The sequence below is a fragment of the Mobula birostris genome, chromosome 1 (genome assembly GCF_030028105.1).
Source record: "Mobula birostris isolate sMobBir1 chromosome 1, sMobBir1.hap1, whole genome shotgun sequence".
Classification (NCBI taxonomy): domain Eukaryota; kingdom Metazoa; phylum Chordata; class Chondrichthyes; order Myliobatiformes; family Myliobatidae; genus Mobula; species Mobula birostris.
In genome coordinates, this window is record NC_092370.1 from 152,498,277 (window position 1) to 152,525,311 (window position 27,035).

Below are 27,035 nucleotides of genomic sequence, written 5' to 3' on the forward strand. Positions count from 1 at the left end.
TACAACATCAAGTTTTATTGCTTAAACATTACAAAAGTTGCATAAATTACACTACACAGCACACAGAACTCTTCAACCTACATTATTTCATGCACTTCTTCCAATATGCCACAGTGCAAATGTGAAATATGGGGATCTGTGCTTTACTGTTTAAAAAATAACACATCATGGACTGAAAACACAGTAGTATTACGTTCTAAGATGAGCCATCCAAAATGGTCTTTGAGGTATCCACTAACTAATCTCCGAGAAAAGCATTACGTGCTGCTTGTAATGGTCACCGATGAAAATTCAAAACTGCTTAAAACCACTAATGTCTACTGCAAGTCAGTACAAAAGAAAGTTTTTATTCACCAAAGGCATATCGTGTTGCAGTGTAGCACTGTTCAATCTCCTGTAGAGTGAGGGTTCTTGGCTATGCATGTATTTGAGATGTGCTTTCCATATAATAAGCTGCACTGGCTTATTTGGACACAGGGTGGGGCTCCACTTACTTTCCCGATTGCTGGGCTTGTCTCCGCAGCAGGACATAGATTTTCTCCTTGATCCAGTCCTTGTTGTAGGGTTGGTATGTCTGAGTATCTGCTCGATATCTACAGGTCAGGGATGGTGCAGGGACAATCGAAAACAAGAACAAAATAGATTTCACCAATGTTTTGTGTAATGAAGATTCAAGCTGTACATGAAATGATAAAGATCTCAGTCTACTGTCATGGAAATGACGAACAATGGTCAGCCAAAGAGTCAGTTCCTGTGCTGTACCATAAAGCAGAATCAGGCCGCTTGACCCATAGAGTCTGTTTGCAGTTCAATCATGATTTTTTTTTAAACCTCATCTTCCCGCCTTCTTCCAGTAGCTCTTAACCCACTTACCACTCAACAACCTTATAATCTCTGCCTTTTTGACCTCCATAGCTCTCTGTGGCAATGAATTTCACAGATTCACCACCTTCTGGCCGTAGAAAATCTCAGCTTTACTGAGGCTGCGCCCTTGGATCCTAGACTCTCCTACTAATGAACATAGAATAGTACAGGAACAGGCCTTTCAGCCCACAAAGTTCTGCTGAACCAATTAATCAAATAGCCAACTAAACTAATCCCCACTGCCTACACAATGCCCATATCCTTTCATTTTCTTCACATTCACGCATCTATTTAAATGTCTCTTAAAAGTCCCAAATGGATCTGCCTCTACACCACTCCAGGTAGTGCATTCCAGGCACCCATCACTCTCTGTGCAAAAAACCTGCCTCTCACATCTTCTTTAAACTTATCCCCTCTCACCTTAAATGCATTACCTGTAGTTTTAGACATTTCAACCCTGGGAAACCGATACTGTACTCTGTTTATAAGATTATGCTTCTCATAATCTTATAAACCCCTATCAGATCTCCAGTCAGCCTCCACCACTCCAGAGAAAACAACACAACTTTGTCCAATCTCTTGTTGTAGCATATGCCCTCTAATCCAGGCAGCATCCTGTTAAACCTCTTCTGCATCTTCTACAAAATCTTGACATCCAACGGGATGACCAGAACTGTAAGCAATACTCGAGAAGTGGCCTAACTAGAGTTTTAAAAAGCAGCAACATAACCTTTTGACTCTTGAACTCAATGACTTGACTAATGAAGACAAGTATGCCATAGGTCACCCTATCAACCTCTGTAGCCACTTTCCGGGAGCTGTGAACTTGGACCCCAGGATCCCTCTGCTTATCAACACTGTTAGGCTCTTGCCCTTTAACAGTATACTACCAAGGTTAAATGTAAAGAGCAATATTTCACATTTGGCTGGGTTAATGGAAGCAGTCTACTCTATTCAGGTCTTTCAGTAACTGGTAGGTTCAATGAAGAGAACATTGGTGTGACACATTTGGACTTAAGTGTGCAGTTCCACTCCACAACAGAGGAAGGAAAATTCAATTAGAGAGAAGCTTCCCTACTCTCAGATGACCTCTGCTTAAGTGCATAAAGTTTGAGAGGAACAAGCAACTTCAGAGCCCTGGCTTCCAAAATTCCATCAAAGAGATTTTCCTCTTTCGCAAATCTTGAGCCCATTGAGAGGTTGCCATGATTTGTCATTAACTGTAACTGTGATTGCAAGAACATCTAAGGGGAACTTTTGGCCTTAGTCTGTGACTTTCTGTAAAATTACAGATTCAAAGAGTTATATAGCACGGATACAGGCACTTGAGCACTGACCAAGCTAGTCCTATTTGCCTGTGTTTGGACCATATCCTCTAAACTTTTCTATACATGTATCTAACTAAATTGTACTCACCTCTGCACTTTCCCTTTGGCAGCTTATTTCATATGGTACTCACCAACCCATGTGGAAAAACCTGCCCCTCAGGTCCCTTTTAAATTTTTCGCATCCAATCTTATATCTGAGCCCTCTGGCTTTAGATTTCCCTACTCTGGGGAAAAAAAACACTTTGACCTTCCACCTTACCTACACTGCTCATGATCTTACAAATTGTACCTCTACGAGTTCATCCCTCAGACTCCTGTGCTCTAGGGAGAAAAGACCCAAGCCTACCCAGGCTCTCACTAAAACTTATGCCCTCCAGTTTCAGTAACATCCTCGTGAATTTTTTCTGTACCCTTTCCAGCTTTTACAAACCAATAGAACATCATTCAATGATGAGTGTGTGATTATAATGTAAATGAAGATCACAGAAAGAAGTGAAAATAATGGGTGATTTTAACTTCCTTAATATGACTAGGACTCCCTTGTGCCAGGACTTACATGGAGCAGAATTTGTCTGGTTTATCTTACGAAACGATGCATTGATTGTCCTGACATGCTTCATCCCCTTACCCCTTGGTGGTGGTAGCTGACTTGACGTTTGAGTAGTTTAATGTCTGTCAGCATTCTAAACTACAGGACAGTTAAGAATCAGCTACATTGGTATAAAATGGGATTCATGTGAACACTGGGACTGGTAAGGCACCAGCTGTAAACAGCAAATTTCTCCAATTACTTTGAATGCGAAACTTACATTTGAGTTTCCTGCACATGAGTACGTTCAACAAGTCCTTCAAATTAGCAGACGAAATCATATCTACAAGTGTGCGAGTGAGGTCTATTAAGTCATCCTGGACAAATAAAAAATACTTTCATATACTAGGCTGGAAGTTTAGAAAAATACTTCACCAAAATGATTTAGAAAGAAAGGAACATTAGGAAAAATCTCCTCACAGAAGCCAAGTAAGAGATTTATGTATTTTTTTACTGACTACAGCTAGCCAGTGAGGAATGGGAGGGGCAGGCTTGGAACAGGAAACAACAGCAAAGCAAATGTTTATAGGACACAAGCCAATTCAAGAAACACATGCAACTAATTATTGCATAGACATTTATATAGCAACTTTCACAACATTTGAACACATTTTGTAAATTCTCATAAACAGCTATTTGAAAATGTTAAATGTTTTGAAAAATCAGTACATTTGATGGTGAAATATTTATCAGGACACCAAAGAATGCCCTTCTTTTCTGAATACCACAATAGGATCCATTTGGTACAAATAAAGTGAATGCAGGCAGTATTTTGACATGGCATCCCACAGATAAAACACTCTTGTTTAACTTAGGTTGTTCTTGTGATTGCTGATTGTCTGATGATATGTGCCTGTGATATTGCCACAAGTAAGTTTTTCACTAACTGTATGCACGTGTATACTTGTCACATCAATAAATTCAACTTTGACTTGTGGGCATTGCTGGGAACCTTGCTCCTGGTTAGGAGCTCCTAGTACTGAAGTGAGGTTTGAGCTCACAACTAGACTCGGACAAAGATGCTACCGAGCTATTGAAGTCAATGAATGCAGCAACTCAATACACACTGGAGGCTTTGCTCTGAACTTGTTACTCATGTTTGGAATGCATCATTATTCTTATTATAAAGACTGGCATCTACTCCCCATCTTTTGTTGCCCTTAAGTTGGTAGACAGGCTGAAGAAAAAGTTCTTCCAAACCATTACAATGGAAGTAGGCAAAATGCCTATCCAGAAAATCTGTGGTTGAACTGTACCCGGCTATGGGGTTGTGATGATAATTCAGCAGTGCTGGATGATCAGTTCTCTTTCCATACTCTGCCTTTTTCTACTTCACTGACACACTTAATTGTACAAGTTGTATGGAAGATGGTTACTGTAACAACTGCTGGCAGCTCTAGCTTTTGGTGATGGGGAGGCCAAAATCAGGTTGAGCAGATGCGAGTTATTTTACGAGAGGGAGATGAGCAGCAGCCATGTGTTCGCCAGGCCGTGTGTTTGAGCAGTCACACCATGTATCTTTGGGATCTCCCTGGGCCACCGTGGCCAGGCTCAAGATCCTGCTATCAGCAGACGACTGGGAACTGACTATATTCTTGCAGTTATAAAAAATTTCAATCACAACTGTATTCCAGTTTGGAAGCAGCCTCCAACTTTTCCACTGCTATTTTGTTAATTCAGTTGCCTTACTGCAGAAACTGTGAAGTGTCAGTTCATTGGATTAATGCCAATCAGGATTAGAATGAAGTCATCTGCAGATTTCCATAACGAAAATGGGAAACTATACACTTTGATCTCCCAAAGGATTCTGAAGGAGAAAAATAAAAGCTGGTCTTAATCATCCAAAGAAATGGGCTGCATCCCAGTCATAGAATCATAGAAAAGTACAGCACAGAAACAAGTCCTTCAGTTCATCTACTTCCGGGGTTGGCAACCTTTTTGTCTCTGGGGGCCGGATCGCATATTAATGAGCGGACGGTGGGCCAGATAAATGCCATAAAAAACTTGAAATATGGGAATTATCCATTTAAGTACATCTAGTTATGTTTTGCCTCAAATTAATGAATAATACATGCTAGAAAACCATTTGTGTTTAAGGTTGCCTACCCTTGATCTACTTTGTGCCAAACCATCTGATCTGCCTACTCCTATCAACCGGTAACCAGACAATAGCCCTCCATGTACCTATCCAAACTTTGCTCTAACTTTGAAGTCGAGTGTGCATGCACCACTTGTGTTAAAACTTAGAACAGTACAGTACACTACAGCAACAGACCACTTGGCACACAATGTTGTGCCACACCAGATAAAAAGCAAATCAAAAACATCTAAACACTGACCTACACAATGCCTTCCTCACATCCATGTGCCTATCTAAAATGTCTCTTAAAAGCCTCTATTATATTTGCCTCCACCACCACACCAGGCATCCCCCACTGAGTAAAAAAAAACCTACCCTCATACCCCTTTGAACCTACCCTCTCTCACCTTCAATACATACCTTCTGGTATTAGACACTTCAACCCTGTCTACTATGCCTCTCATCATCTTGCAAATCTCCACCCCTCCAGAGGAAACAACACAAATTATCCAGCCTTTCATGATAGGACATGCCCTCTACACACTATCGCGACTCTTTATGTGAAGAAGTTTCCCTCATCTTCCCCTAAACGTTCTACCTTTCACTCTTAACCTCTAGTTGTAGTCCCACTCAAATTCAGTGGAAAAAGCTTGCTTGTATTTACCCTATCTATACCCCTTATAATTTTGTATACCTCTATCAAATCTCCCCTCAATCTTCTACGTTCCAAGGAATAAAGTCCTAACCTATTCAATCTTTCTTTATAACTCTGGTTCTGCAGTCCTGGCAACCTCCTTGCAAATTTTCTCTGTAGTCTTTCAAACTTATTTACATCTTTCTTGCAGGTAGGTGGCCAAAACTGCACACAATACTCCAAATTAGGCCTCACCAACGCCTTTTACAACTTCAAAATAAAATCCCATCTCCTGTACTCAATACTTTATGAAGGCCAATGTGCCAAAAGCTTTATGACCCTATCTATCTTGTCCTGCCACTTTCAATGAACTATGGACAACAGAGCTGCGAACAGTTTTTATTGCAACCATCTTTCATACAACTTCCACAATTCAGCATTCAATTAAGTAGAAAGATGCAGAGTATGGAAAGAGGACTGATCATCTAACACTGCTAAATTCCCAGATTCCTTTGTTCCTCAGTGCCCTACCATTCACTATGTAAGACCAACCGTGACTGGTCCTATCAAAGTGCAACACCTTGCAGTTGTCTCCATTAAATTCCATCCACCATTTTCCAGCCCATTTTTCTAGCTGGTTCAGATCCTGCTGCAAGTCGTGATAGTCTTTCTTGCCCTCCACTACACCCCCAATCTTGGTGTCATCCCCAAATTTGTTAATCCAATTAACCACATCATCATCCAGATCATTGATATGAACCTTCTTGACCAACCTCCCATGCGGGACCTTGTCAAATGCCTTTAGCAAGTCCACATAGACAACATCCACCATCTTGTCTTCATCACCTTTTTTGGTAATTTCCTTGAAAAAAAACTCCACAAGATTCATTAGACATGACCTACCACACACAAAGCCATGCTGACTATCCCCAATCAGTCCACGTCTATCCAAATACTCGTATATTCATCCGGTCCCTAGAATACCATCCAATAACTTTCCCACTACTTTTGTCAGGATCACCGGCCTATAATTTCCTGGTTTATTTTTAAAGCCTTTCTTAAACAGCAAATCCTCCAATCCTCTGGTACCTTAATAGTCATTAAAGATTATTTAAATATCTCTACCAGGGCCCCTTCAATTTCTGCACTTGCTTTCCACAGGGTCCAAGGAAACACCTTGTCAAGCCCTGGAGATTTATTCATCCTATCAGGGGCCTATCAGAAATATTTAAATCATCCTTAACAGACATTGGACAAAGTACCCAATGGGAGGTTGGTCAAGAAGGTTCGGTCGCTTGGCATTCAAGATGAGGTAGCAAACTGGGTTAGATAGTGGCGTTGTGGGAGAAGTCTGAGAGTGATAGTAGAGGGTTGTATCTCTGATTGGAGGTTTGTGACCAGTGGAATGCTGCAGGGATCCGTGTTGGGTCTGTTGTTGTTTGTCATCTATAATCAACAATCTGGATGATAATGTGGTAACTGGTTCAGCAAATTTGAGGATGACACCAATATTGAGGGTGTAGTACACAGTGAGGAAGGCTATCATGGCTTGCAGAGGGATCTGGGTCAGCTGGAAAAATGGGCTGACAAATGGCAAATGAATTTAATACAGACAAGTTGGAGATGTTGCACTTTGGTAGGACCATCCAGGGTAGATCTTACACAGTAAACAGGAGGGCACTAAGGAGTGTAGAGGAACAAAGGGATGTGGGAATACAGGTCCGTAATTTGAAAGTGGTGTCACAGATAGATAGGGTCATAAAAGAAAGCTTTTGGCACATTGGCCTTCATAAATCAAAGTACTGAGTACAATAGATGGGATGTTATATTGCAGTTGTATAAGACACTGGTGAGGCCTAAATTGGAGTATTGTGTGCAGTTTTGGTTACCTATACCTACAGGAAAATGTAAATAAGGTTGAAAGAGTACAGAGGAAAATTTACAAGGACAACCTGACTGATAAGGAAAAATTGAATAGGTTGGGACTTTATTCCTTAGAATGTAGACATTGAGAAGACATTATAAGGGATATAGATAGGGTAAATACTAGCATTGAGGTTGATGGGACCTACAATGCATCTCCATTTTCTCCTTAACCAGGGCTCAATATCTCTTGAAAACCAACGTTCCCTAAACCTGTTATCTTTACCTTTTATTCTGACAGGCACATTCAAACTTTATTCTCTCTTCCAAGGGGTTCTCCCCCTCCTCTTACATATCCACCACCAAGGACCCTGCTTCATTAAACAAGACTCCTGGTTAGGCAACTACTGCAGAATGTAGAATGTGAATCTCATCTTCAAATACTATAAAGTTCTCCGTTTTCTGGAACTTGGCATAACCCTCCCTGCATCTTTGAGCTTGAAACTTGAGTCTCCTTCTTACATCAGGAGAAAATAACCATTCAACTACCCATCTGCAGTATATAGATGATTCTCCCCTAGATAATAGGTGCAGATTAAAGTGAAGTTGGAAGGACTCCTTGGGAAAGTGGTCATTAATGGATGGACCAAGCAACACTATCAGTCCTAAGCTGTGCCGTTTTGGAAACCACTAATGCTGGCAAGTAAGTATTCACGTTCTTATTAGGTGGTACTTAAGTTCGGTAAGGGATTGAGAAACAGCAAATGAAGTTTAATTGGGGCTAATGTGAGCTGCTGCATTTTTTTTTAAAAGAGAAATCAGATTTTCACAATAAACAGTAGAGCATCAGACAGTGGAAAACCAAGGGTCCTTGGGATTCAAAGACAAAGTCACAGGTAGACAGAATGGTGAAAGTAGCTTTGGCATGCTGGCCTATGTCAGACAGGGTATTACTTGCATCCAAACCAGACAGTGGTGAGGCTGAATTTAGAAGATGAGACCATAAGATATAGGAGCAGATTTAAGCCATTTGGCTCATCATGTCTGCTCCACCATTTTATCATGGCAGATCCATTTTTCCTCTAAGCCCCAATCTCCTGCCTTCTCCTCATATCCCTTCAGGTCCTGACTAATCAAGAATCTATCAACCTTTGCCATAACTATTTGTAAAGATTTCGCCTCCACAGCCGCCTGTGGCAACAAATTCCACAGATTCACCACTCTCTGACAAAGGCAAAGCGTGCACACGCCCAGCAAATCCACAGCCATTTCCAGGACAGCATGTGGAAGGGCATTCAGGACATCACCAACTACAGGATAACATCACCTGCCTGTGCTGGTGATGCCTCCCTCCCAGATGCGCTGAAGAACTTCTACGCTCGTTTTGAGGCAGAAAATGACATGGTGGCAAGGAGGACCACCCTTCCTCACAATGACCAGGTGCTGTGTCTTACAGAGGCCGATGTGAGGAAAACACATCCAGAAAGACAGCAACTGAGGTCAGGATTCAACCTGGGTTTCTGGAGCTGTGTAACACAGCTCTACCGGCTGTACTACTGTATCACCCATTTACATGTGACCCTACCAGGACAGAATAACATCAAAGAAAAAAAATCAGGCAGTGTAACATGTTTCTCATATGGGATTTAATGTATTGGGAAGTGAACCTGTCATTTTGTGAGGGAGATTAGCACCTATTGTGTTTGCAATCTTACCTTCTATGTGATGGCAAGATATTGAGAACATCAAGAGCTGCCCTTCTGGCGAGTTGCTCAATGGCAGTGGAACCGGGCTTGTGCACTGTGTTGCTGGCAGCTACAGCCAACCAAGGAGGAAGGCGGTGCACAGTCAAACAGTGGAAATGATTGTCCTGGACATTTTTATTGTGATCACAAGACCATGTTGGACACTGATAATACGGAATACTGCAAGTTCAGTTCACTGGTGAGATTAACAGTGGGGGAGCTACGTATTGTGGAGACTAAGCCATCAGGCTGTGGGGGTCACCAGTTGCAGCTGCCAAGGGAAGGAGAGGCCAGAGCGGGAAAGAGCTGGAATCCATGCTAGGTTGAGGCTGGCTCCTCCTGTAAACGTTGCCCCCCAGTGTTCATTTGGTGGAAAGGAAGCTGGATTGCATTTGTCTGTGGCTGCACTAGCATGTGATGAGGACTACTGCAACATCATCAACAGGCAATGGCACTCAGGGATTTGAGCGATCTATTTCTGTGACCATGTTTTTCTTCTTTTGTAACTATATGCACACTCTGTGCTGTGTGCCATAGGTGACCGTCTTTTCTGTGTTTAGCACCTGGCCCCGGAGGAACTCTCTTTCGTTTGACTGTATTCATTTGTATGGTTGAAAGACAATTAAACTTGAGAAACTCAAAATTAAACTTGAGCTTGTAGACACATAACAGATGCTATGACAATGTCATAGCACAAGACTGAGCTCTGTATCTAGTATTCAAAACAACCATCTTCCTGTCACGATACATTGTGTCTGCCTCTGTGTTATCTAACAAACAAAATAGGACCCTAATACACAGAAGACGACAGTATAAATGGGTTCAGTATCTTGACCGATAGCACTTCCACACGCAGAACATGCTCGCCACCTGGAACTGCTAAACATACCACACTGGAGCAAGTTGGTGCTTCTGCAAGCTAACAGAGGGACAGATGAGCAGAGCACCACTGCACATTTGAAGCAAAAGCTTACAATACAGCACTATTATTGATAGCCAATTCTAGCAAGAAACTTAAGCGGATTATACTTACACAAGGCAACTGAGGTCAGCCAAATCATCGATGAAATCAAAGAGCTGGCTTATATCATATGTGATTGATGGGCTGTTCGGATTCATTCGCTTCAAATGCTCTTCATACATTTTACAAACACCTAGTAAGTGGTGGGAGGCAGAGAGAAAGATTTAATTTCTGTAATTTCGACTTTAAAGTAACTAGCTCACTCCACAGTATTATGCCTCAACTAAGAGTGTAAGATGCTGTAGATTGACCTTATCTGTCAGCATCAGTAGAGGAAAAGCTTCAAGCATTGGTTAGTCTGAACACTTAAAGAATAAAACTGTTTGCAGTCAGCATATTCAGTTAAATAAAACCATATTACTGGCACCACAGTTATTGATTTCAGAAAGGGGGATGGTACACATGCTCCTATCTACATCAATGGTGTTGAGACGGAGAGCTTCAAGTTCCAAGGTGTAAACATCACAAACAGCCTGTCCTGGTTCAAGCACATTGATGCCACAGCCAGGATAGCTGACTAACATCACTATGTACTCAGGAGGCTACAGGAATTCGTGTGTTCCAGTCAACTCTTACTAATTTTTATCAATGCACAAGAGAAAGTATTCTATCTGAAAGCTTAACAGCTTGGTATGGTACCTGCTCTGCAAATGACTGCAGAAACCGCAGAGTTGTGGACACAGCTCAGCACAACACAGGAACTGGCCTCTCGTCTATAGACTCCTTAAGAGCATCAGGACCCAGCGACTCAAACCAGCGGCCCCTCTGGCCACAGCGACTGAAATCTTTTTGAGTTCAAGAGCCGTGAGATAATGTTACAGCTATACAAGTCTTTGGTCAGACCCCATTTGGAATATTGTGTTCAGTTCTGGTCACCTCACTTTGGGAAAATGTGGATACTATAGAGGAGATTTACAAGGACGTTGCCTGGATTGGAGAATAGGTTGAGTCAGCTTGGCCTTTTCCCCTTGGATATGAGGTGACCTGTTAGAGGTATATAAGATGATGAGAGGCATTGATTGTGTGGATAGCCAAAGGCTTTTGCCCAAGGCTGAAATGGCTAACATAAGGGGCATAGTTTTAAGGTGCTTGAAAGTAGGTACAGAGGGGATGTTAGTGGTAAGTTTTTCATTAAGAGAATGGTGGGTACATGGAATGCACTACCACCGATGGTTATAGAGGTAGATACAATAAGGTCTTTTAAGAGACTCTTAGAAATGTAGATGGGACTTAGAAAAATAGAGGGCTATGCAGTAGGGTAATTCTAGGCAGCTTCTAGAGTAGGTTACATGGTCGGCACAACATTGTGGGTTGAAGGGCCTGTAATGTGCCCTATGTTCTATGAACCAGTTGCTGTGGATAAATGGACACAGTCCTTGCATCTATCTCCATACCTCGGAGCAAATCCGCACCATTCTTTTCCCCTTGCAGCCACTAGGGTGATGTATTGTCTGTAGAGGACCCCACAATGCCAGTCTGATGCAGCCTTCCAAACACCGGTGAGACCTGACATGCTCTACTGAGCACCTTTGCTCCATCTGCAAAGAGCAGGATCTGCCGGTGGCTAACCATTTTAATTCCAATCCCCATTCCAACATGTTGGTTCATGGCCTCCTCTACTGCCACGATGAGGCATGAATGTCGATCTCTCTAACTGGTAAATTTTCCCGCTCCCCCTTCCCTTTTCTTCCTTTCCCACTCTGGCTCCTCTCTTACCTCTTCTCTTCTCTTCTCCTCACCCTACATATCACTGCCCCTGGTGCCCCTCCTCCTTCCCTTTGCCCCACGGTACACTCTCCTTTCCTATCAAATTCCTTCTTCAGCCCTCCGGGACCAAATATTACATACGCCCTTTGCCTTTGTTAAAGTTCTAGACTATGTGCTGGGAAAAAGTCTCTGACCGTCTATGTCTATGGCCCTCATAATTATACCAAGCTTTAAGTTATCCTTGATCCTCTCTGTATCCTGCTTTACCATTATTAGGATGACCTTAGACCTTTTCACTGGAGAAAGATGCAAAGTACTTTTTCAAAGTTTCTCCTACTTACTTAGTTTACGTCAGTATTTACCTAATCTCATCTCCCCACTCCACATCTCCCTCAAAAAAATTAAAATCTATTCAGAATAGTCTCCTTCTTTAATATATAGAGTTGCTCTCGTCCTTTCTATTAACTATCTGGATGGAATCTTAAAAAAACAGCAAAAAGATAAAGTTGCCACCAAAAGAAGTGTTGGCTGGGAACAACGTGGTGTACAGTTTAAAAAGAAAATCCCAGTGTGGATTCTAACCCCACTGCAAACTGTTGGCTGACAACACAAGCACACAGATAGTGCTGCACTATCACAAAGGCCATCATTTGGTTGTGAGATTAGAAGACAATGATGGCACTGAAACAAGAAGTGTATTTCTCCCTCATAATCTGATTCAGAACCAAAATTCAAATAACAAATGCTGACAAATTAAACTAATCCTATCTGCCAACATTAGGTCTATTATATTCCTCTCTTCCCTGTCCGTTTGCCTGTCTAAATGCAGGCAATTGTTCTGCCACCACCTAGACACCTACCATAATGCGTAATCACAAAATAAACTTGTTCCATGCATGTCCTTTACACTCTCTCCTACCGCCCAACACCTGCAGCTTCTAACAATTGATAATTCCACTCCTTATCTCACTAACTCACCAGCCACATAGACATCAAGGCCAAAAAAACAGGCAACTCCTTCAGGTGGCTAAGGAAATTCAACATGTCCCATTGATCCTAACCAATTTTTATAGATGCCCCATAGAAATCTAGATGTACACAACAGGAATTCTGCAGATGCTGGAAATTCAAGCAACACACATCAAAGTTGCCGGTGAACGCAGCAGCGCAGCAGGCCAGGCAGCATCTCTAGGAAGAGGTACAGTCGACGTTTCAGGCCGAGACCCTTTGTCAGGACTAACTGAAGGAAGAGTTAGTAAGAGATTTGAAAGTGGGGGGGGAGGGGGAGATCCAAAATGATAGGAGAAGAAAGAAGGGGGAGGGATGGAGCCAAGAGCTGGACAGTTGATTGGCAAAAGGGATATGAGAGGATCATGGGACAGGAGGCCCAGGGAGAAGGAAAGGGGGGGTGAAATCCCAGAGGATGGGCAAGGGGTATAGTCAGAGGGACAGAGGGAGAAAAAGGAGAGTGAGAGAAAGAATGTGTGTATAAAAATAAATAACGGATGGGGTACGAGGGGGAGGTGGGGCATTAGCAGAAGTTAGAGAAGTCAATGTTCATGCCATCAGGTTGGAGGCTACCCAGACGGAAAACAAGGTGTTGTTCCTCCAACCTGAGTGTGGCTTCATCTTTACAGTAGAGGAGGCTGTGGATAGACATGTCAGAATGGGAATGGGATGTGGAATTAAAATGTGTAGCCACTGGGAGATCCTGCTTGCTCTGGCGGACAGAGCGTAGGTGTTCAGCAAAGCGGTCTCCCAGTCTGTGTCGGGTCTCGCCAATATATAGAAAGCCACATCGGGAGCACTGGACGCAGTATATCACCCCAGTCGACTCACAGGTGAAGTGTTGCCTCACCTGGAAGGACTGTCTGGAGCCCTGAATGGTGGTAAGGGAGGAAGTGTAAGGGCATGTGTAGCACTTGTTCCGCTTACATGGATAAGTGCCAGGAGGAAGATCAGTGGGGAGGGATGGGGGGGACGAATGGACAAGGGAGTCGCGTAGGGAGCGATCCCTGCTGAAAGCAGAGAGAAGGGGGGAGGGAAAGATGTGCTTAGTGGTGGGATCCCGTTGGAGGTGGTGGAAGTTACGGAGAATAATATGTTGGACCCAGAGGCTGGTGGGGTGGTAGGTGAGGACCAGGGGAACCCTATTCCTATTGGGGTGGCCGGAGGATGGAGTGAGAGCAGATGTGTGTGAAATGGGGGAGATGCGTTTGAGAGTAGAGTTGATGGTGGAGGAAGGGAAGCCCCTTTCTTTAAAAAAAAAGGACATCTCCCTCGTCCTGGAATGAAAAGCCTCATCCTGAGAGCAGATGCGGCGGAGAGAGAGAGAGAGAGAGAGAGAGAGAGAGAGAGAGAGAGAGGAATTGTGAGAAGGGGATGGCATTTTTGCAAGAGACAGGGTGAGAAGAGGAATAGTCCAGATAGCTGTGAGAGTCAGTAGGCTTATAGTAGACATCAGTGGATAAGCTGTCTCCAGAGACAGAGACAGAAAGATCTAGAAAGGGTGGGGGGGGGGGGGGAGGTGTCGGAAATGGACCAGGTAAACTTGAGGGCAGGGTGAAAGTTGGAGGCAAAGTTAATAAAGTCACCGAGCTCAGCATGTGTGCAGGAAGCAGCGCCAATGCAGTCGTCGATGTAGTGAAGGAAAAGTGGGGGACAGATACCAGAATAGGTACAGAACATAGATTGTTCCACAAAGCCAACAAAAAGGCAGGCATAGCTAGGACCCATACGGGTGCCCACAGCTACACTTTTAGTTTGGAGGAAGTGGGAGGAGCCAAAGGAGAAATTATTAAGAGTAAGGACTAATTCCGCTAGACAGAGCAGAGTGGTGGTAGAGGGGAACTGATTAGGCCTGGAATCCAAAAAGAAGCGGAGAGCTTTGAGATCTTCCTGATGGGGGATGGAAGTATATAGGGACTGGACATCCATGGTGAAAATAAAGCGGTGGGGGCCAGGGAACTTAAAATCATCGAAAAGTTTAAGAGCATGAGAAGTGTCACGAACATAGGTAGGAAGGGATTGAACATGGGGCGATAAAACCGTGTCGAGGTATGCAGAAACGAGTTCGGTGGGGCAGGAGCAAGCTGAGACAATAGGTCTACCAGGACACGCAGGTTTGTGTATCTTGGGTAGGAGGTAGAAACGGGAAGTGTGAGGTGTGGGAACTATAAGGTTGGTAGCAGTGGATGGGAGATCCCCTGAGCGGATAAAGTCGGTGATGGTGTGGGAGACAATGGCCTGGTGCTCCTTAGTGGGGTCACGATTGAGGGGTAAATAAGAGGAGGTATCTGCGAGTTGTCACTGTGCCTCGGCAAGGTAGAGGTCAGTACGCCAGACTACAACAGCAGCCCCCCTTATCGGCGGGCTTAATAGTAAGGTTAGGATTAGTGCGGAGGGAGTAGAGAACAGAGCGTTCCGAAGGAGTGAGGTTGGAATGGGAACAAGGTGTGGTGAAGTCGGGACGGTTGATGTCCGGTCGGCAGTTAGCAATAAGGAGATCCAGAGCAGGCAGAAGACCAGAGCGGGGGTGTCCATGAAGAAGAGGAGGGTTGAAGACGGGAGAAGGGGTCATCGGTGGGGGTGGAAGAGTCCTTGCTGAAGAAGTAGGCACAGAGACGGCGGAAGAAGAGTTCCGCATCGTGGCGAACACGGAACTCGCTGAGGTGTGGGCGAAGGGGGACAAAGGTGAGGCCCTTACTGAGGACAGAGCGTTCTGCCTCCAACAGTTGAAGGTCGGAGGAGATGGTAAAGACCCGGCACGGATGAGAGCTGGGATCAGAGGGGGGAGGGGGGAGGCTGGGGGTGTCAATGGAGAGGGGAGGGTTGGGGTGAGAGGAAGGTGGAGCCTCTGAGTACCCAGGAGCTGACAGTGGGATCTGAGGGAGACGGGGTTGCAGAGTGGTGGTGGAGGAAGGGGAGACGGCAGTCACAATAGCAGCACATAAAGATCCGGCCTGGAGTTCAAGGCTGGAGTCGCAGTTGGTGGTTGCGCAATCGCTGTGAAGGTGTCCATGCTCGTTGCTGGAGTCCGGGTTTTGAATATGCCCTGAGGTGTTGGAGCCGGCGAGATCAATGGCAGAGGCAATCTGAAATTCATGTCTACTAGTTTCAGGGCCGGCAGGCTCTGGGGTCCGCAGATGTAGGATCTTGCGATCTTTGCCTAATATGACAAAGTGAAAAAAATGGCGATTGCAGGCATGGATCCGACGGAGGATGAAATAACGGGTTGCTGCCTTGGCAAAGCAGCCAATATAATCAAAATCCCCTCTCATCTAAGATATTCTCTTTTCCCCCTCCTATCAGGCAGAAGATACAAAAGCATAAAACTGCATGCCACCAAGCTCAAGGACAGCTCCTAACCCGCAGTTAGAAGACTTTAGAATAAACCTTTTGTACAATAAGATGGACTCTTAATCTCACAATTTATTGGATCATGACCTTCACCTTATTGTCTATCTGTACAACACCTACTCTGAATTTTGAATTGAATTGACTTTATTTCTTACTTCCTTCACATACATGAGGAACAAAGATCTTTACGTTACGTCTCCATCTAAATGTGCAATGTGCAATCATAGTAATTTATAATAAATAGAACAGTCAGTGTAATATAGAGTACACTCAAATCAGCGTGAGCTCATCAGTCTGATGGCCTGGTGGAAGAAGCTGTCCCGGAGCTGCACTACAGCTCCCAGATGGTAACAGCTGGAATAGATTGTGGTTGGGATGGCTTGGGTCCCCAGTGATCCTATGGGCCCTTTTTACACACCTGTCCTTGTTCACAACTACAGATGCGCTGGGTTGTCCACACCACTCTCTGCAGAGACCTCTTACACTACAATCTGCATTCTATTATTGCTTTTCCCTGTTTAACCTTGATGTAGTGATGTAACAAACTGATCTGTATAGATAACACGTAAAACAAGGTTTTTCACTGTATCTTGGTACACGTGGCAATAACACACTAATGACTGTGGGTAGCACCTTGGTGGTGTTGGAATTGATTATAATGGAAGTAACCAGTGGACCCGTAGACAGCAGCTTGCTGCAAATCAAATGTTGCATTGCATATACAGACATCCCACCTCTCCCGGAAGTTCCGGGAGTCTCCCAGTGGCTCCCTGACACCTGGAAATTATATACAATATCCCGGAAATAGATTTTTTTGAGCGGGAGAGGGAGAGGTAGAGCGAGCATCCTGATTGGTCTCACTTCGTGCTAAGAGTGGTCCCCAACCACCAGGCCATGAGGAAACGATATGATTTGGCAATATGAAACGATATGAGTCAGCTGCACCTTTCTCATTCCGTCATGCACTGTTGAATTTGAACGCACGCGAGGTCATCAGTGACCCAAGACGTGCAAAGGAATGGGTCTGTGACCCATTTGTGAATGTCCCCAGTGAATCATCCATGTCAGCGCAGGAAAAAGATCAACTCCTCGAGCTTGCAAATGACGGCGGGCTGAAAGGTATGTTTGACATAACATCTCTGCCGGCATTCTGGATCAAAGTCAATGCTGAATATCCTGAGATAGCCACGAAAGCACTGAAAACGTTGCTTCCTTTTCCAACATTACATCGCTGCGAAGTGGAGTTTTCTGCAATGAATGCAACGAAAACTAAATTGCGGAATAGACTGGACATAAGGAACCCCCTTCAAGTATTGCTGTCTCCCATCACCCCTCGATGGGACCGTGTTGTTGCAAGAAAACAAGCCCAGGGCTTCCACTGATTCAGCGATATTGGTGTGTCGCAATGATTTCATATGTTCATGCGAGGAAAATATGCGCTGTGTTTAATATTAAATTCTTCAGATAAACCCCTTTAGAAACGAAATTGAGTGTATTAGCCACTAAAAAGTGACTTATAGTTGACTTATCACCTATATTCCAGTCGCGTTTAACACCCAGCCCCCTCCGCGTCGGCTGGTCCGCAAGAATATTGTCAATATTAAACTGGTGCGCAGTGCAAAAAAGGTTGGGGACCCCTGTTTTAAACCAGCTGGCTAGCTGCCAAGGAGCTACGCTATTGATGTCCTACATGATGAGGCCAAACTCCCTGTAGACTTGCTTAAAGTTGTAATAGAATAAACATGATAATATATGTACACACTTTAACGTCACATTTTCTGCATACACCCAACTTGGTTTACAGATTAGACAAAATCATTAAACAAAGTATTACATACACCCTTGGAGGTTGACGGGGGGGGTGGATTATGGGGTTGTGGGGGTTGGGGGTGCTACCTCCCTGAAATGAGTTTTTGCAGGGTGGGATGTCTGCATATATCCTTGACCACAGGTATTTGACTGAGTTATTCAGAGGTCATAACACAGAAACAGAAATGAAAATTCTTGTAACTATGGCATTCAAAACAATGGAGGAGAACTCACCTTCCATACATTCATTTACTGACTCATAATCAGCATAAGTTCTCCCTTCAGGCCTTTTGGTAGGCTGAACTAGCAAAATAGTGTGAGACTGAGAAGACAAAAGGGAATCATATTAAAAGCTCTGCATTTAATCCTCTTCTTGTTCCCTCATTTTCCTCTCCCCATCTGATACGCAAAACAAACTAAAAATTTGTGATGCAAGATATACCTGGGCTCATAGGAGTGTTAACAAAAATATTTGAGGTTATAAAGAAATTTAGAAGAATAGTTCCATCATCGTTTGATATATAGCTTTAGTTTAAAAAGAATTCAGAACTAATTGCCTCTACCTCAGCAGCATGTCTACCAGTTGCATATTTTCTGTGCAGACATATTTTCTGACTTATGGACAAAACTGAATTGCAGATGTTTAGAAAAACATTTGTAAAGTTGGGGCAGATGGTACACCTCCATAGCCAATAATATATCAATTGTTGTTTCGAATACAAGAACACAAGAGCTTGATGGAGCCTCATCCTTCGAAGAAAACACACTCCACTCTCAATGAAGACATTCCAACCCATTTCTATCCTAGATAACTCATTCCTTATCCTGACGTTGTGATTTCCGTTTTCTCTCTTCAACCAGGGACTACATCCTCCCTGCATCTGATCCGTTGAGGCCTATAGGACCTCTGTATGTTCTAATGAGATTCTGTCCTGTTCTTCCAAACTCTACAGAATTTAATTTAAGTCTGCTCTATCTTCACACATCCAAACTGCTACTCTGGTGCCAATCTAGTGAAAATGCTGCACCCCACCTGTGCCAAACACATCCTGCATTTTTATGGCAGTAGACCAAATATGTACGAGGGGTGATTGATAAAACCTAGCACATTTATTTTTCAACAGTCCCCTCCTACATTTACACACTCAGTCCAGCGGTCATGCCCACAGCAGGGGTGATTGATAAGTTCGTGGCCTACGGTAGAAGGAATTAGTCATACAGCTCTCGTTACATGCACATGCAGTTTTAGTGATCTCTTTTAGTGGTCATGCAGAAAGTTTGAGGTTAATAACTCATCAGGGGTGATTGATAAGTTCGTGGCCTAAGGTAGGAGGAGATGAGTTATTAACTTCAAAGTCTAGTCCAGTATCATCTGCAAACTTACTACCCATGCCTTGTACATTCACAGCAAATCGCTTATATGTTAGAAACAACATAGGTTGCAGCACCAATCCCTGTGGCACAACAGTTAACACAGGCCTCCAGTTCAAGAAACAAATCTTGATATCACCCTCTGCTTCCTACCACTAAATTGGGAATCCAATCCAACATTTCCCTTTGGATCCCATGCAATCTAACATTCCAGACTAGTCTGCCATGATGGAACAAATCAATAGCTTTGCTAATATCCATATAGACAATATCCATTGCCCTACCTTCATCTACCATCCTGGTTACCTCCCTGAAGAACGGCAAGAAATCGGCCAGACATAGTGCATATAAAACATACTCACACCCCTTGTAACTTTTCATGTTTTATTGTTTCACAACATTGAATCAGAGTGGATTTAATTTGGCTTTTTTGACACGGATCAACAGAAAAAACTTTCATATCAAAATGAAAACAAATTTCTACAAATCCATCTAAAATTATTACAATTATTAAACACAAAAAAATTGATTGCATAATTACTCACCCCCTTCAAGTCAGTATTTAGTAGATGCACCTTTGGCAGCAATTACAGCCTTGAATCTGTGTGGATAGGTCTCTATCAGCTTTGCACATCTGGACTCTGCAATTTTTCCCCATTCTTCCTAACAAAACTGCTCAAACTCTGTCAGATTGCATGGAGATTATGAGTGAATAGCCCTTTTCAAGTCCAGCCACAAATTCTCAAGTGGATTGATGTCTGAACTCCGACTTGGCCACTCCAGGACATTAACATTGTTGTTTTTAAGCCATTCCTGCATAGCTTTCGCTTTATGCATGGGATCACTGTCTTGCTGGAAAACAAGCCTTCTCCCATGTTGCCATTCTCTTGCATCCTGCATCAGGTTTTCCACCAGGATTTCCCTGTATTTTGCTGCATTCATTTTACCCTCTACCTTCACAAGCCTTCAGGAACTGCTGCAGTGAAGCATCCCCACAGCATGATGCAGCCACCACCATGTTTCACGGTAGAGATGGTGTGTTTTTGATGATGTGCAGTGTTTGGGTCACACCAAATATAGTGTTTAGTGTTACGTACCCCGTAACTGGGTTGCCAAACCAGCAGAAATGGACCACTTAGTTGGAGTCTGATTTAACAGAAACTAATAAAGTTTTATTAAAGAAATAAGTAACACAGTACTCTAATCGTAAGGATGTAAATGCAACAGGTTAGCAATGTTAATACACACGTGTACACAGGACTAGGGTAACAGGAATCAGCCAAGCTCTATCCCAGTCTAGGGGTAAAATGATCAGTCTTAAGTGACGCAGAGTTCAGTTCAGCTTAGTACAGTTTGCAGTAATCGCTGTTGTGCCGGGGAGAGAGAGGGGGAGAGAGAGGGGGAGAGAGAGGGGGAGAGAGAGGGGGAGAGAGAGGGGGAGAGAGAGGGGGAGAGAGAGGGGGAGAGAGAGGGGGAGAGAGAGGGGGAGAGAGAGGGGGAGAGAGAGGGGGAGAGAGAGGGGGAAAATTTTGATTCAGACAGACCTTTGATGTTCTTTGCAGTTGGCTTTCCGGCAAACCCTTTTATGTCTTCTGTGGTCACCGACTGACCCCTCCGTTCCGGATACAACCGTTCTTCCGTGGTGAACCTGGCACCCAGGCAAGGGTGGACACACACACCAGGTTCCTGCTGATCGTCCCTTTTCACCCTGTCAGCCTATGGTCGGTTCCCTCGAACCAGACCTCCAACTCCCACCAATTTGTGGGGGCACACCGCTCTTCCAGGGTCTCGTTATCTCGTGATCTCGTGGTGTGTCGTGCCTTAGCGAACCTGTTCTTTTTATCCCCCTGCTGGGGTATTGCCTGTCCATCAAACTTCAAACAGTTCAGGTTCAAAGCAACCGGTCTGTCAATATTCTGAAATGTGTTTCTTTCTCGTTTATCTCTCTTATTAGCATTTTGAATGTTTCTCCATTGTCTCACTTATCTCTCTCATCAGCATCAATCTTCTGATAACTTGGTTTGTCGTCACATTAGTCTGATGGCCAAAATACTCAATTTTGGTTTCATCAGATCATAGAACCCTCTTCCAGTTGATTTGTGAGTCTCCCACATGCCTTCTGGGAAACTTCAGCTGAGATGTCACGTGAGTTTTTTTTTCCAATAGTGGCTTACTCTTTGCCACTCTCCCATAAAGCACTTGGGCAACAGTTGTTGTATGTGCAGTCTCTCCCATCTCAGCCACTGAAGCTTGTAACTCCTCCAGAGCTGTCATAGGTCTCCTGGTGGCCTCCCTCACTAGTGCCCTTCTTGCATGGTCACTCAGTTTTTGAGGATGGCCTGCTCTACACAGATTTACAGCTGTGCCATATTCTTTCCATTTCTTGATTTAACTGTACTCCAAGGGATCCATCTCCTGACTTGTGTTTTTCAATAACCTTTTTGTGGAGTTGCTTGGAGTGTTCTTTTGTCTTCATGGTGCAATTTTTGCCAGGATACTGACTCACCAGCAGTTGGACCTTCCAGACACAGGTGTATTTTTACTACAATCAATTGAAACACCTTGACTGCACACAGGTTTCCAAAAATAGATCTCCATTTACCTAATTATGTGTCTTCTAAAACCAATTGGCTGTGCCAGTGATGATATAGTGTGTCATATTAAAAGGGAGTGAATACTGAGGTAATTAATTATTTTATGTTTTATATTTTTAATTAATTTAGATCACTTTTAATTTAATTTAGATCTGTTTTCACCTTGATACGAAAGAGTGCTTTGCTGTTGACCAGAGTAAAAAAAAGCCAAACTGAATCCACTGTGAATCAATGCTGTAAAACAATAAAACATGAAAACTTCTGAGGGGGGTGAATACTTTTCATAGGCACTGTAGTTTCCCCACACACAGCACCATGCTGTGCTGACCATCATGAATCAGACCTCGTCTCTCCAAGTGCTAGTAGATCCAGTTCTTCATTTCCCCTCCAGCAATTTAACGATGTCAGACTCACTGGCCTGTAGCTTCTTGGCTTTTTCTGATACTCATTTTATGTTACCACATTAGACACTAGCAGCCCTCTGGAAGCTCACCTGTGGTCAGAGATGAAGCAAAAGTCTTTTTAAGGGCCTCTGCAATTTCTTCCACAACTTCCCACAAGGTCCGCGAATGCACCCAATCAGGCTTCAGGGATTTGTGAACCTGAATGCACTTTAAAGGCCTCTAGTACATCATCCCTGCTAATTTGTACGTGGTCCAAGGTGGAGCCACTCATTATCCCCATTTCCTTATCTTCCATTGTTTTCTCCATAGAAGAGAAATCCCTACCATTTCTTTTGGTTTTACACATAGAAGGCCACAGTGATCTTTAAAGGGACCTATTCTCTCTCTAGCCATCATTTTACTCTTAATATGCTATAGAACCTTCTGGAAATGTTCTCGCTGCTTGCCAGCTCTTATCCTTTTTCTACACTCCCAACATCTCTCGTAAGTGCATTCCTACACTTCTGCAGTCATAAAGAGATTCTCTCTTTTTGTTAACCAGAGCCCTAATCGACATCATACTTTTTAAGGTCTCCTACTTGGCAGACACTTCTGCAAAAAATCTTGCCCAGTAAACTGCTGCAAGATCCTGCATAATGGCTCCAAAATTTGTTCTGTCCCAGTTCAGAAACTTCAAATTCAGATCCATTTATTTATCACATGTACATCAAACCATTCAGTGAAATGCATTGCCTGTGTCACCACACATTATGCCCACGATATTCAGCAGAACAATACAAACAACACCATCAGCAGCAAAACAAGCCCCTTTCCCACTCACAGGCCAGACCACCTTTGGAGTCCTTGGCCCAGGGGCTTCAAACTTCAATGTTCGGTATTGACCCAAAGTTTACCGACCATGGGAATTTAAATTTCCGATTTTGACCTCTGGACTCGCATGGCCCTCAGACCCTAGGGGAAAGGTTCATTAGCACTCATGCCTCCTGGCCAAACAGACCTTTGACCGGGGGGGGGGGGGCACTATCCGTTGTCTTTACCTGCTGACCTGACCCCCATATCATTGGCCTCCAATTCCCCCTCATGCCTATCCCCAAAGTCTAAAATGTGACCTAACTCCTCACATTGTCCCCAAAACTATCTCTATGAACCTATCAAACAACTAATCCGAGTCACGACCTTGACATACATCACAGCTCAGCGTCATCTTGAACCAGAACTGCCTTAGCTCTTGATCTGGTTGTATCCTTCTTCATAACTATTTTAAACCAGTAGAACGATGGAAGTGAATCATGAATAAGAATACTACTTCTACAAAAGCACTGCAGCAACTCACCATGCTTTTGCCAAGTACTATCTCAAACCAATAACCTGCATGTAAGAGCAGAGGCCATATCATTCATTAACAGGCTTACAAGTTCCTCTCCAAATCACATACTATCCTGCTTAGTCATAAAGTCCAATGTACTACTTTCCTTACTGTATGCTATTCTTACATATTTTACAATGCCCCAAATCCCTCTGCATACTAACATTTATTATTCTTTAAGCTTCCAATTTTTAAAAAAAAATATAATGAAGTAGAATAGTCATATTCCTATGCAGGACACTTCATCTGAAAGAATAGCATGATGGCAGAAGGGAAATTAGTAAAGAGTAGAAATACACTTTCAGGTAAAACTAAACAAAAGCCAAATCTATTAGATAACTTCATAAGGAGAAAGAGGAACAAACAAGGGTGAACATGGATGAGCTCTGAACAACAGTCCTCAAAAAATAAGTGGGGGGGAGAGCCAGGGACTGTCAATGATTTATTAAAGAAGGATGTGTAGGATGAAGTTGAATGCTTTCAGAAGGTGATGCGGCTATTGCAGTGCATTTGCTGTAGTCTGCCAGGATTTTAGCAAGATTCTTGACAAAATCTCAAATGGCAATTTGGACAAACAAAAAAGTAAATAGATCTTGGGATTTAAGGGAGAATGGCATATTTGATCCAAAAATCAGCCTGGTTAGGAAGCACAGGCACTTGAAAATTGGTATTTTTCTGAATGGAGACTATTAACTGTGGAGTTCCATTGAGCTAGCACTTGACTTCTTGCTTTTTTGTAAAACAAATTAACGATTCAGATCAGCATGTATAGAAATGTAATACTGTAATGTAATAAAAATATCAGATGTTACAAAAATTGGCCATGTGGTTGGCAGAGAGAGAGAAAAGCTTTCAACTTCAAAAAGATATACAGGACCTGATCAAATGGGCAGAAGAGGAACAAACGGAATTTAACCCTGAGCTGCAGGACAATACCGTTAGGAGATAGGCAACAAGTTAAAGGAATACAAAATAAATGGCAGGGCGTTGAATGTTGTGGAGGTACAAAGGAATCTTGGAGAGTGCATACATGTAGCAAGATAGGTCAATAAAGTAATTAAAAAGTCAGGAGATATTTTCCTTTATTACTCAGGGCACTCAATACAAGACTGGAAAATTATACGAGAACCAATGTGCATATTAAGTCACAGTTTGAATACTGTGTACTGTTCTGGTCATCACATTAAAGATGTGATTGCACTTCGGAGTTCAGAGGTGATTTACTGCAGGAGCTGGAACACTACAGATACATAGAATGACTGAATAGGCTGGTGCTGTTTTCTTCAGAACAATGAGGATAAAGGGAATCTCACGAAGTGTAGAGATGAAGGGCTAAATTGAAATAAATGAGAATGGCCTATCACTCATAACAGAAGGATCAAAAATTAAAGTAATTGACAGAAGAATTAGAGGTAAAATATGTCCAAGTGGTTTCTTTCAGATGGTGGGGTGGAAGCCTGGCTGTTAGAGGAAGCGACCATCATAACATTTAAATTGAATTTGGATGAGACTTTGAACAGCCCAGTAACACAATTGTCGCTCCGGAGACCCAAGTTCAATCCCGACATCCAGCAGCGTCCATCTTGTGTTTACCCATGATTTACCTCTCACACCCCGAAGCTGAGCAAGTTGCTGGGTTAATTGCCTAGTGTGCGGGTGAGAGGTACAACCTGCAGGAAGTCGAGGGGAAGCAATGGGGCTCAATGCTCTACACAAGGTCAAATAGTCTAATTTCTGGAAAGCTAGGGCCCAGAATTGGAAGGTAGAATTAGGCTGACATAATGGGCCAAATGCCCTCCGCCTCCTGGGAGGTAAATTTATGATTTTAATACCATATCTCTTTGTAGCAATTATTAATTTCCTACATATCTCTATTTTGCCAGCTAACCTGGTTATATTAGTTACACAAGGCCTTGATTTAGATTGTAAGAGCTGAGGACCAATTGCTATCTTTGTGGGATTCCACATCTTGCAATTTCATGACAACCTTTATGACCAGAAACTGTGGACATAAAATCCCATCTCTGCAAACCATACTGCTTGAATTACCTCAAAAAACACAAGTTGACTTTCATTAGATTCAACCTCCACAAATTGCCACATCACAACATTAAAAAAAAGACAAATGTGCATTCCACACCACATAACCCTAGGCTAACTAAGAAAAACATCAGGCATATGGAGAGCTTTGATCTTGCTGCTATAAGATTCTTGAAAGGACTTGGCATATGATGAGATGAACTTCTGATCTCACTAACTACTTCGTCATGGGCCTATACACCTTATTTTCTACCTACGCTACACACTTGCCATGACTGTAACTACATTCTGCAATTGCTTTTCCATTTGAACTACTTTAATGTACTGATGTTTTGAAATCATCTATATAGATGGCATAGAAATACAAGTTTTTCACTGTATCTCAGTACACATGATAATAACAAACTGATTAAAAGTTTTTTTTCCATGAAAATCAAGTTTTCAAGCAGGTTTTCATTGTGCCTGTACCTCACCGTCCTCGTAATAAGGCAATAAACTCCATTTGACACCAACAAGAAAACTTAAACTAATTAATCAGTTTGCGTGAATAAACCAAGGCATGAGTATGCAAAAACACAATCTTTCGTTAGTTTCCCTAAATACTTATGACGTTTGCAAGAGTAACCAATGTTTCTTAAAACTCTCTTTAACGACTACAAACTCAACCACTTCAGTAAACACACTTTTTAACGTAAAAAGTATAAATACCCCACTGCTCATCGTTCCTCCTGTTAACTTTATGATAAGTTCCGCAAAGCCGGACGTTACTCCCTCCCTCTCCCTCTCTCTCAGCGACGGTCCTGCATCTGCGCTGGAAGCGGGCAGGAAGCCTCAGCGCCAATCTCCTTTAATACCCGCCTCCAACCTCCTTCACCCTCCCCTCGCACCATCAGCACCTGAGACCGGACTGCCGAGACGCTGCCACTCTCCACCACCATCTATGTGCGGCAAAACACACAGCAATCTCTAATCTCCGCCGTTCACGGCAGCCACCCCTGCCCTCCTCCCAGCACCAACACCTCCCACAGTCGCTTCTCCTCTCTACCAATCCTGCGGCCGCCACCGCCATAGTTGTGAGGGGCAATGAATATTTTTTTTAAAAAGCCGAGATAATTCAGCTAATAAACGGCAGGTATAGATTTACCATTTGTTGTAAGCGGGAGGGATTGCACCCACCGTCACACAACGTCAAGCAGGGTGACGCCGATTTTTGCTCCGGCGGTTGAGTGCCCTATGACCCGGATGTGACAGGTCAACCGGA

General features: G+C 43.3%; 1 protein-coding gene across 3 annotated transcripts; it reads right to left on the reverse strand.

Annotated features, from left to right (window-relative positions):
• Window positions 1–27,025, reverse strand: LOC140200672 (enhancer of rudimentary homolog). 3 transcript variants are annotated; one of them, XM_072264253.1, is made up of 4 exons: window positions 26,919–27,025; window positions 18,234–18,321; window positions 10,137–10,257; window positions 1–593 (listed from the first exon to the last, which is right to left on the reverse strand). In XM_072264253.1, exons 1-4 carry the CDS (start codon window positions 26,919–26,921, stop codon window positions 491–493), a joined length of 315 nt encoding a protein of 104 aa, XP_072120354.1. In that variant the 5' UTR covers window positions 26,922–27,025; the 3' UTR covers window positions 1–490. The 3 variants fall into 3 exon arrangements, with proteins under 3 accessions (XP_072120354.1, XP_072120341.1, XP_072120347.1); XM_072264240.1 differs by lacking the exon at window positions 26,919–27,025 and adding an exon at window positions 26,671–26,789; XM_072264246.1 differs by lacking the exon at window positions 26,919–27,025 and adding an exon at window positions 26,483–26,636.
• Window positions 27,026–27,035: the final 10 nt, after the last annotated feature.